General features: G+C 36.8%; 1 protein-coding gene across 1 annotated transcript in view; it reads right to left on the bottom strand.

Moving 5' to 3' along the window:
- Window positions 1-780: 780 nt before the first annotated feature.
- Window positions 781-12,609, bottom strand: part of AGMO (alkylglycerol monooxygenase) — a 192,031-nt gene continuing 180,202 nt past the window's right edge. The window contains exon 13 of the mRNA XM_055805891.1: window positions 781-1,248. Within this exon, the coding sequence (XP_055661866.1) occupies window positions 1,168-1,248 (81 nt within the window). The 3' untranslated portion in view covers window positions 781-1,167. The remainder of the gene's footprint in view (window positions 1,249-12,609) is intronic.

The raw sequence follows: 12,609 nt of genomic DNA, 5'->3' as shown, positions 1-12,609 counted from the left end.
GTCAGAGGTGGATAATATGGGTTAATTGAAAGTAGGCTGTCTAAATATGAGATGTCTTTAACATCTTAAAGGAAAATGGAATACGAAAAAAACCCCAATCCAAACATAAACCCATTTTTTTATCCAGGTATTGAAGCATGCAAGACAGCCTACATATTTTAGCTACTTGACTTTAAGCACTTCTAAAAGTCTTGGAGCCAAATAAAAAGTTGGAAGAGTGTGAGGAAAGAAAAACAACCTAGCTCCAGTATTTTTGCCAGTCCTGCTGTTTGGAGACTCCCTTTACCATTTGTATTTAATTTTCCTATCTTAGTACAAACCATCTTTCCAACAGCTCCTGAAAGACAAGACGTGCATCTCCCCTGAGATCACCCTGGCAGGAAATTACCAGAAATTAAGCGCCCAGCCTTGCAAATATTTTGTCACGTGAATAACATTAGACAATGGGAAACCCATGTGTAAGTGCTGGCTTGATCAGTGTCTAAAGCTGGCAACTGCAGGTGTACTCCTTAAATAATTCAGTCTAAACTGCAAGTCTGCATTATACAACACATACATCAGCCGATCTTATTGAAGATGTTTCAGCTCATACTAGTTTGAGTTATTTTATCATGCTGCTTTTAATAATTTTCTTGCCTCAACTACTCATCCTCATGTAGCTGTATGTTATGAACACCGAATTGGGCATGACACTGAGATTCTGGTGTAATTCAATCATTACGGAAAAACTGACATTCACATATGTTTACGTTTAGCCTCAATAGGAAGACAGTCAGTCACTTTATACCAGGTTACAACAAATATGATTTTAATTATTCCTCTTGTGAAAAATACTTTTCACATAAGATTACTTACAAAATCACTGCAAAATGCAATTAGTTTTACATGGTTTCTAAGACTTTGTAATCCTTTGAATGTAAAATTACATGCTGTGAGAAAATATTTTATCTAAATTTGGGAGAAATTGCAGATTTCTTAAAAAATCAAATAAAAATGAATACACATTCCAATGAACCTTTCAAACTTTCACATGAAATCACAACCCTCTCCTATCATAAGTGAAATGATTGCGATTCAGCAAGATTCATGGCTGACTAATTCCAAGGAACTTCAAAGGTTATTCCAAGGTGATGTTCCCATAATTAAAGTGATGTTAGATCTGTTCTTTCAGCGATGTTTATCTTTAGATGAAGTGATCTGCTTCATAATTTGGATTCCCCAGAATGCAGCGCAGAGGGAAAACAAAACCTACAACAGAGAATTTAAAATGAGGAACATTACATAAAAGATTTCTTAAATTATACTTGTCTGTAAATATAATGAATGGGTGAAAACAGTGAGCTTTTCAGTAGAGAAAGTATACAAGAATTCTAGGCATACTGATAAATTCACTTCAGGAGCATATGCTTTCTTTTTTCTATGGTTCTTCATTCTGTACGTTCCTGTTTGAATTTGTTCTTTCTGAATGGGACCAAAACAAAATAACTGGCAAAGTCTGCATGACTGTCCCTACTTTGTGATTGAGTTTGGAGTTGGAGTACTCGGAGTCATATATAATAAGACAGGACAATAATTGCACTGAATGTGTGTCACATCTGGTGTTAAAATCTTAACTGGTTTTTTGGCAAATGATCTGAAGAATGCTGCCATGGTAAGTTGCACGGTCAGGTCCATACAACCAAAGTAGCCTTAAATAGAATCTACAGCAAAATAAGTGTTCTAGCTGCAGTAGAATAGATCAGTACTGATGCCTCAACCTACTATTTATGATGAGATATAAACTAGACTGGAAAGAACTTAAAGATGTAATATTCTTTATCTTGTCCTTGGCTTTGTGCATATTTTATTTTAGTCAGTGAATTTTAATGAAAGATCTATTAATATATATATTTAATAAGTTTACTTGCTGAAAACTGCTTTGGGATGAGTAGGAATACTTGCAGGGTAAAGTCTAATTCAGATAATAGCTTTGTCCAAAAACCAAGAAAAAGAGCAGGATAAAACGCATGTGCACGTGTATATGTGAAATTTTGTATTTTAAGTTTTCTTAAATAAAACTTTGTCTTTCATGTAGAAAAATTTGTCTAATTTAGAAAATTGAAAAATTAAGGCAGTTGTTATGGGTTACTAAAGTGAAATTTTTTACTGTGAGTTAAACAAAACATTCCATTTATACTGGAAGATGCCTTGTTGGGGTGATTTTTTTGTTTGTTTGAAGGGACAGAGAAAATTTAAAAGAAAAGGAATTTTGGGGTCAGGTTATAATATTTCTTTTTTCAGGTTAACCTGCAATCAAAAAGGTACTGACTAGGAAAGCTCCATTTTTAACATAACATCATTTAACGTTCAACATTTAACAATGCATGGCCCAAAAATCTACTTCTGTCCTCATTTATACAGTCACTCACCAAAGTACATGAGATCTGAATGTCCAACATAAATAATAAATGATCATAATATCTAAAAAGGTACTCTTTTTGCACTCATTGAAGGGAACATAATGGGATCAGGTCTGATCCCTTTTCACAACATCTTTGGGACAGATACAGGCTCCATATAATCTATGCATTACATACTTAGTAGCAGGAGATGGAAATAACGCAATGCATCAGTAAGTAGAATTCCAATCAAATAAAAAAATCCAGTCCCCATTCAACCTCTATCAAGACAAATTCTCCTTGACTATTTTCATTGAAGGCTTTAATTCTTCTTGAGCAAGGGTGGTAGGCTGTGTTTAAAACCTCTGATGACACTGTTGGTGCTGTATTTGTGGTCCCATTTGTAAGAAAGACTCATAAAATTCTCACCTAAAGACTTACTTATAAGAGTTTCAGACCTTTAGGTATGAAAGATTTAACTTTTTTTTTTTGCTTGCATTATCACGAACACCTTGTAAAACTGCATAGCTTTATTTTACAGCTATGCAATGGAAAGACTTTTTAAGCATTGCTGCAGGCACATACTCTCCGTGTTTTGTGAGATGTTTTATTCCTTTGCTGAGATGCCTCGTAGAAGAAAACCAACTACAAATAACTCTCTGTATTTCTGATTTGGCTGTTACGTGATTGGGATGAGTATGAATCGTGACATACAGAAAATGATGACTTACATATAACACGCTCTTACTGTAGAAAAATTCTTTGTTGTGCTATCTCCAGAAACAGATCTTATCCACTTGTCATAATTAGTACTTGTCTGACACATGACTAAACTCCTTTCATTCCTCACCTCAGGAAGATCACTCCTATTCCTGGAAGATGCATTAAATATAGAAGTATTTCATTTTCAGAAGAAGCACGTTTAAGCACATTTAATGACTGAGGTGCAGGGCATTTGTTGGGGATTAATGACTGCTGGGAGATGATGATCACCTGAAGAAGCACAGCCATGGGCCATTAAGCCCCAGGAAATGTCCTCAGCTAAAGACGATTATTGCTATTACAGCCCAAAAATGAAAAAAACATCTCGCGTGAATTTTTCATTTCAAAATGGAGTGATGCAGTTTCTTCTTTCTTAATTAAATTCTTTATTGTGAAGTTCTCAAGCCACACAATCAATGCTTGCGGGGGCGTACTTCAAATTGTAGTTATTACATCCAGAATGAAAAAAACACATACTGCACATTGTGGATCTGCAGAACTAGTTTGGCTTTGTGATTCTATAAAAGTATTGATTCACTGCCTATCAATGTCAGGACTGCCAGTACTCGATGGAAATAACGTAGTCATGAAACAATAATGCTGCAAGGTTGTGGGGGATGAGGTTTGAGAAAAACCCAACCATCAGGGAAAAAAATTAAGGGGCCACATCCTCCCTTCCATGACAGCAATTCTGGCTGGCTCTACTGCTACAATGCTGACCTACGCTGAACAGAGCCAGCTGTACGGGGCTACCAAGCAGAAACTTGCTGTGTAGGTTGGAGCTCAGTTTCTTTTGATTGCTGCTATATATTTTGGAGTTACAAGGCTTGACCCACTTGAATGAACGGTGCAATCAGGTGATGTCAGCAATGGAAAGCCGAGATGATATGTGCCAGAATTTTGAGCAGACAATAGCGTGGGCAGCAGGAAGAAGCAGAAAAGCATTCCAACAGGCAACCTGAACTACAGTTGGCCAGTACGTTTCTAATGCCCCTGGGAAAACATATTTCCTGAATCCTATGTGCAGATATTTTTCTATTTCTGTTCAACTGTCTTGCACCCTAACAGGTTTTGTTTTGGTTTGTTTTGGTTTGATGGGGTTTTTTTGTTGTTGTTTTTTTCTTTGCAGTTTCTAAATCTATTGTCACAGAAATTCTCATTCTTTCTTGTACTGTCCAAACCAATATTTGTCCTTTGATAAAAATACTCACATACCAGTCTCCTAACTCAGCCAGGTTTGAAATAAAGATAGAATTAAATAGTACTTTTCTCTATTTTTACACTGAGAAAAATCCTTCCACAAATAATATTGTATAAGAACAATAGTTTCACTTCTGTCTTCAAATGAAAAATTACTGTGGACAGTGGCCATATATGGAACAGCTAGGCCTAAAAGTGGAATTTCTCACAACTGTATATCCAGCAAAGTTAAATGCAAACTTTGTGCTGCCTTAATATAAGAACTTGTTACATTTACCTGTTCAAGTAACTACAGATTAATTATAGACTGTTCTTTAGACTGTTGGAAAAGGACAGTCCTTTTACAAATATTTACATTACCTCCTTTCACACAGTCTTTCTATTTCCAAAGGGTCCATATTGTCTCTCTGAACAATCTAAAGAAATGTAAATAACATTACTCACAAGAACAAAGACAGCTTAACTAATGGATTGATTGCAGGACCGAGTCTGCTCTTCACAGGAAATCCCCAGGGGAGTGATCAAAGTTTATTAGGCTGTAAAGTACTTTAAAATTATCAGCTAAATTCAGGCACCCACTTCTGCATTATTAGCTTTGCTGCTGATCACTAATGTAATTTTCTGCCATTTTCTGTTTTGTAATGGCTTTCTAAATCTGAGTTGCCTAGACACTGTGTCTTTACTTTTGCAAATTTAATCTGGATAGAATTAGAAGGCTTTAGACATTGGTCTAGATATGTAGCCAAATGTCCAAAGATAGCCCTGCTTTAAGGAGGGGGAAGAGGCCTGAACCACACCACCTTAGATCCTTTCCAACCTAAATCATTCAGTGGTTCTCTGATATTTCTCAGATTCTGCCCAGACATGTTCACTCCAAATTTCACTGCAGAGGCAGTCTGCAACTGTGCAATGAATTGGCTGTATCTGGGGTACAACACCACATGAACAGCCGTGTTTATGATACTGAATTCTCTGAACATCTCTGTGCTGGCTAATGTATTCCTAGCTCTGGAGAGGGCTCAGGAAGACCAGCACATCCACATAATTCATTAGGCTGGTTGTTCACATCATAAAGTGGACCTGGTACTGGCAAGTATGATAAACGATGAGCCCTCTCAATGTGATACTGGGAATAGTTTAACTGATACTTCAAATCAAACATGATTTGCATGTTTGCAAAACCTAAAAAAAGGTTCTTTTTATATTCTTTATCTACAAATCTGGACATGACTTCTTCAAAGGCTCAAGAAATCATTTCATACTATAAATAACAAGGGCAGAGTAATTTTTAGACTTTATCTGGGAAGACTGTATCTGGGTAATGTCATTGTCCTTTTCTAGTAAAGATGGAGATCATAAACAGACATAACAGTTAATTAAAAATGCTAATATTAATAAAAAATGATTGAATAAACTATTCCAGCTTTCACAAGTACCCAGCCGGTGCATTTCCCCCATTTCTCTGCACAGGGCTGCTTCAGGTGCTGGACTCCACAGAGGAGATAGAAAATATATGTTTCAGAAATGGGGAAAGGGGTTCACTACTTCTGGAAGTCAGGATTTGGGTAATAAATGCATGGATCTTCATTCTCAGTGCAATGTTTGGAGATGAGCAGCCTGAGGTTAGTAGAGAAATGCCATGGCATTAACAGCAGATCCAGAAATCACTGATCTAGTATAGTACACAAATCAAGATTGCACTGGCAAAAGAAGTTGGAATAACAATACCTGGAAAGGGAAGCCAAGAAACAAGAAGGTTCCTTCCCTGTGTGATGCCTTCCACACAATTGGAAATATATGGAGAAGGGAGTGGGAAGCTGAATCTACTTATTTATTCCTTTATTTATTTATTTAGGGGGGTGGGTGGGTGAAGGAACTGCGGATAGAAGGGAACAGGGACAACTGTGACAGTAGTGGCTTCATAGCATTTGTCCAAGATGTGGCAGGATGTCTGGAAATCCTCCATAAGGATTCATGACACACATACAGACTACCAGTGCAGCACACATCTCACAAATTCAGCATGTCCCTGACCTAGAACAAGGTGTAAGAGACAGCTGGCACACACAGGATTAAGCCAAGTACCTTCAACACCCACAAAGCATATTGATAGTTCACTCACAGACTGGTTTCTTGCTACTATGATATGTCTCATTAGTTTTTTACTTCATTATTAACAGATAATGAGAAAATAATAGGCAAGCGATATATGCATCTCCTTCCTATTCTGTTAAATGTTTTAAACATTCCTTCCTTTATTAAAATATGGTCTGAGACTCTAAAGCTAGATAATGCATGAAAACATAGGCTGCAAAAGCCCCCATACCTTAAAAGGCTTATATTACCTATCCAGGAAAGACAAAGAAAGACCTGGAGAAAGGATATATATTCCTCAGTTGCTTTCACAGCTGGGCACATCCCCACTATGAAATCAAGCGCACTGCAGAGGTGCCTGAGCTTGCAAGAACATAAGCTGCTAAATCTCCCTCAGCACAGCACCAGGTTGACTCGGTCTTTCCTGGCATTGCACACAAGCTAGTAAGTCCCATCCCTCAGCTAAGCACATCAGGATTTTTTACACAGGCAGTGCTACTGCAGTTATATTTAGACATAAAATGGCTTATGTGTATCCAGCACGATACCTTGCATCATGTCCTCCACTCAGGAGAAACCAACCCACTGCTTCTCAAATCACTTGCCTAGATATATGTACCCTATTTAGATGGTACCTATGAAATTCCTTCTCTCTTAGGTCACAGAATAATTCATAACCTAAGCAGCAGGATTTGGAAGGTTTTACCTCATTCCCCAAAAGAGAGAAAAACTCACTAAAGTGAGAAGCTTTTCTGCCATTCATGTGAATAGGAACACCAAACCATTTTAATAATTATTATATCTTCACCTTGTGATGAGCTAATGCAAGCTGGTGACAGTGTATACCCATTAAAATATATATAAAATCTTTGTATCTCAGTATAAAATTTGTTTTAAAATATTTTACTGAAACATCTGAGAATACGTCCCACAGCGCTACCTAATTCCATCTATAAATTCTTAGACCATTCTAAAATGTTTAGTGATTTCAAGTTGTCCCCAAAGTACAAACTTGTTAAAAAAAAAAAATTCTTTTTAGCTGTTCAATGAACATTTAAAAATAACTTCTAGAACAAGTCTGCTTCATTGTTTTGCACATAAATGTTAAAAAAAAACCAACATTTTGTAATTATAAATTATCAATCATCATCCAGGCTTAAAAATTTAATGAAACCCTCAAACAAAATACATACTTTTTTACACATTCTGGAGCATAGTATCATTTTAGAATTTGTTTATTGTTCCTTCATATTGCTTTAGTTTCATTTTTGACAACACAGTACTAAATAAAAAAGTTCAAAGATCAACAGTTTTAGAAGTCCTTAATTCTGAAAGTCACCGTTTTTATTTTAAATATTCTGCATTTTTTCAGCCTCCATTTTCCCTCAAAGCTGAGAAACAACTGGCATGGAAATTTTCTGGATTACTGTATTTTAAATTAACAATTAAAAATAAAGCTTTCATAAAAGTTAAGATGAAAAAACTTAATCTGTAAACATACCACTTTAATCTGTTGCAGGCTAACAAGCCAAATGAGATTGAAAGAGATATTAGTAGCTGTTCATTGCAGAAACAAAATATTTCAGATATTCCTGTCTTGGTTTGGCTAAAGCTGTCAAGTTTATTTTCTTAAACATTTAAACAGGAAATGTACCCATTGAGATGAAACATCTCATTTACTCTCGCGCCTGTCACCAACTGTAGCATAATTACATATACCCCACTGCATCACCTCTTGCTCAAACACAAGTTGAAGAGTAAACCAGACATCTGCAAAGAACTATTTCACTTCATATGATATTAATTAAATTATATGTAAAGAGCAGTTTAATCTCCCTTATTCAAGAAATATGAAGATCAGTTTAGTTTAATCAGTAGTTTACCACAGAGATCTTGTATTTAATCAAATCTAAATTGTTCTCTAAGGCTTAAGGTAATGTATGCTTTAAAATGCAATATTCTATGTAAGAAAGGCTGGACATGTGTATTTCGGTATTCTTTTCATACGGTCATGGGTTTCAGAAAAGTTTAGGTACTGGTTAATCCTGCACTGAAGTAAGTTTTTACTTAAAAGATGAGGCAAATTCATTTAAAGGAGCCCATGCCGGAGGGACCTCTCCTTTATGCCTGCATCCTTGCCTCAAAATACAGAGAAATTGCAGCTACAGAAAGAAAAACGACTGTAGTTTGAACATGGAAGAAAAATTGCTAAACGTAACATTTCAGAATTTGGACTGTATGTTACCTAGCTGTGCAACATTTACCAAATAAGCATCTATGGAGATAGTTCAATCTCTTCTATCCCTTCATTTTTACATCAGTTTAATACTATGCTGGCATTGCAGGAAAATGTCAGGGAAGTCAGTGTCCATTCTCTCCATCATTAGCAGAAATAAAATATTATACGTTTCTACACAGACGGTTTCATTTCAGAGTGTGGCAGTTGTGTGTGAGCACCCTGGCAGGGTGGTGAACAGAACCAAGAGTGCTCTGTCAGCCTGAAAGCTCTGACAAAGGTGGCTGCAAAGTGGAACATCTCCACTCACTGGTATACCAAATACCCTCTTGAGAGACTAGCTACAAGCTCCAAAACGGGAATTTTTCCATTGTGTGGGGGAAAAAAAGTATTAAAAAAATAATCCCAGCCTTTAACTATAACCCACAGACATTAGATCACTGACGGGAAAAACTTTGTTGCAGATGTTGAAAAGAAGTGATGGGAAAAAGCTGGCTACTGTGACTAAAGGCAAATTTGAAAGAAAGGAATAAGAATGTGCAGAGAGGGGTCAAACAATTGAGTGACAAGCAGAAGGGATTTCCAGCACAGTGAAAAAACACCAGAAAAGTATTCTAGAAAGACAGAGGAAGATCAAGGCTAAAAGTAATTTGAAATGAAGATTGCTCTTAAAGCCAACATGTTGTAAGAAGAAAGGAATCCTTTCGTTGAACAATGAGAGCATGGAAGGCTGTTCTCAGCATAAAAACCCCAAACCAAACCAACTGACCAGACAATAAAATCAACTTCTGACCAAATGAAATGGGTTAATATTCATTGGTACCACAGAGGAAAAATCTTGCCATAAAAGATACGTGTCCAAGTTAAAGATAGACAGAACACACCCTTCCTGCCAGCTAATCCTCTTTTGAGGCCAAATGCAGTAAGCTGTGACTTGTTAAGTTCCAAGGAGAAGAAAAATGTGCTGAGGTCAGTTCAGTCCTTTGTCCATCCCTTTACATGGAAAACTAGATCTCCTTCTGGCTATTGGTGTCTCTCCTTCTTGCCTGGTTCTAGACACTCTTCCGGTGTCCTGGCTTGTTACTTCTATTCTTGTCCAGGAAGACTCCCATTCCCAAAACTCACCATTTCTGATTATATAAACCACGAATATATTCAAATAAGCTAAATCATTGATATTGCCATCATTATGTCAAGCCAATGTAGTCGTATTTTTTAATTACCTTATAGAAAAAAAAGAAATAAAATTAATGGAAAAGATCCATGTGACTTTCTACTAGGAAAACTAGGGCACTATGGTCTAATTGAAACTTCCGTGTGGAGGGTACAGAACTGAGCGGAAGAAACTTCTAGAAAGGAAGTTTCAACTATACCAAAATGAAAGGGAAATCAGAATTTAGATGAAAAAGCAGGCATGTATATCATGACATTTCTAAAATGTAAAAAACTATGAAACAACTTTTCCCGGAAAACAGGAGGAGATTTCATAATTCTTTTTTTAAAAAAATCTGGAGATACTGAAGAAAGTGTGTAATTTAATAGAAATGGAAGATACTAGACTTAAGAGAAACCAAATACACATATATGCCATGAGGAATAATCATTGGTCAGGACTACATCAGAAAAAAATTGGAGTTTGAGCAGTTCACAAACAAAACATCTCAGCCATACAGTACTGATACAAAAAGATGCCAGTATCAATGTGGAAGATATTAACAGAAGTATTTCATGTTAATGTACAACCACAGATATTGATCCAGTCTTCTGAAAGGTGATGATGTCTTTAAGGAAAACATGGATAAGCTGGATATTACTGTCAAGTAGACAACAAGAATAATAAAGGCTTAGAATAGTTGACCTGTAGGAAAGCTTGAAGCAATACTGCTATGTATTCTTGGGCGGGGGAAGACTCGGGAAAGACAATAAGATCAATCTTCTGGCATGTAAAAACACAAAAAGAAAAGAAGATGATAAGCTACTGCTCAGGGTAATAAAAGCAACAAAAATATCTTTTGTAACTAAAGTGTTCATTACATAAGAGCTGGCTATAACAATGGAATAGCATTGGAATCAGCTATGTAAGGAAGCTGTGAAAGGTGGGTAAATGGCTGGACACGCATGTGTCCATGGTGCAGCTGTACTGATCTTTCTTCAGTGCAGGCTCCCCACCAGCCTGGTATTTCTGTTTATTCACACTGAATACAAAAGGACTCTTCACCTATAACACTTGCTAAGATCTACTTTCCAACAGTGGTTAATGGAGATGAGACTGCTAAGCACATGCAACAACCATTACTTAACAACTCTTTTTTTTGCAATAACCAACCTTGCACAAGACTTTAGCAATTTCATTCTCAGATGTGGTTGTCACCTTAGTAAAAGGACGAAAAGTAGGATTTGTTGCTTCTTTAATTATTTTTGGGTTTTTTTTCCAGTTTCTGGCATTGGACAGGGTTCAACCTGCTTTCAGTCAGAGCAGTCATAGGATTATTACATTTAGAGATCAGCTTGCATTGGCTCTTCAGATGATAGCTGCAAAGACTGGAAGCAGAAGCATGAGACAGCTCACTCCTATTTTATGCTCAGCATATTCTCTACACTTAAACCATGGGACTGCATAGTAAAAATAAATTTGCCTTTAAGGCTGAACAAATAATCAAGGGGTTATGGTAAAAGCCTGGGATGCTCGCATATTCAATCTGCATTATCTGCCATAGATTAGGCAGCATATAGCAAGATATTAAGCCTTTACTGATCCTTAGCTGCAAAACAGAAAATGACTCTGTTTCCTAAAAATGGAGTTACTTTCCAATCCCTGTCTTAACTGAAAACTTCATTCACTACAGTAATGTTAAGACAAAGACATGTCAAAAAGACACAGATGTGGCCCTCTGTGATTTTTCTTTTGACAAGCCTCATATCAATAATTCTGAATTCTTACTTTTTTTTTAATCAACAATTATGTATTTATAGTAAGACAACAGACATCCTTAAAAACCCATAATTGCATGCATTTCTTATATTGCTCCAGCTATTGAGCAATTTTAGTTCCATAAATCATGGCACTGACTACATGAAGAGCTAAAAACGGTGTGAGAATTTGTTTCCATCTCATGATTACATTGGTTTAAAAAAAGTCACAAATCACTATACTATTAACAGTTGCAGAATGTTGGAAAAAATACCAATCCAGGCTTCAGTTTTATAGAAATATATAATTTTCTTAGACTAAGTTTTTGTGTTGTTCCCTAGGCCCCCCCTTTGCTGAATCCTGGATTAAAAAGGATGTTGTGCCCTAAATACGCTTGTCTTGGAAAGGCTACTTGGTATTGTTGTATTTGTATGTCAAAGGGAGGACTGAAGTCTCAACAATTGTTAACCTCTCCCATGGTGTGCTAATAAAAGGTCAGAGGCCCACATGTGGCTTGCAGCCTGGGGAATTTCTCTCAGTGTTCTGCCAGGGATGGGACCGCCCGAATGGTCTCTCTCATAAGTTCGAAGCCATAAACTGCATCCTACTTGGCTTGCTGTGCCAAAACTGGACCCAAGGGTATCCAGAGTCTTGGCTGATGGGAAAAAATGAGTGCTTCCTATGGAAGCCACAGCTGTTTTCCTGAGAGAGAGAGAGAGCACAGATGCTCAAATATTTCTCTACTTTCCGTTTCTGACTACCTGTTCTGGCAGCAGTTCCAAGAAAGGGGGAGGACAGAGGCAGGCATCCAGCTGCTTTCAATAAGCCTTGGCAGCACAGGTACTGATTGCCTAAACATAAAAAATGTTCAAAAAGAATTTTTTTCAGGATTTCAAACTATAAAAAAGGTGAGACCATGTGCTAATGCTCCACATCTTCCCAACTTGAGCACAAATTTTGTGATCAGGATAAAGACCTTAATTACGAAAGCAGAGACTATTTCAGGGAAAAAATGATACTGCATACCA

Source organism: Falco peregrinus, chromosome 5, assembly GCF_023634155.1.
Source record: "Falco peregrinus isolate bFalPer1 chromosome 5, bFalPer1.pri, whole genome shotgun sequence".
Taxonomy (NCBI): domain Eukaryota; kingdom Metazoa; phylum Chordata; class Aves; order Falconiformes; family Falconidae; genus Falco; species Falco peregrinus.
The sequence above is the reverse complement of the archived record's forward strand: the minus strand, read 5'-3'. Positions and strand labels throughout refer to the sequence as shown.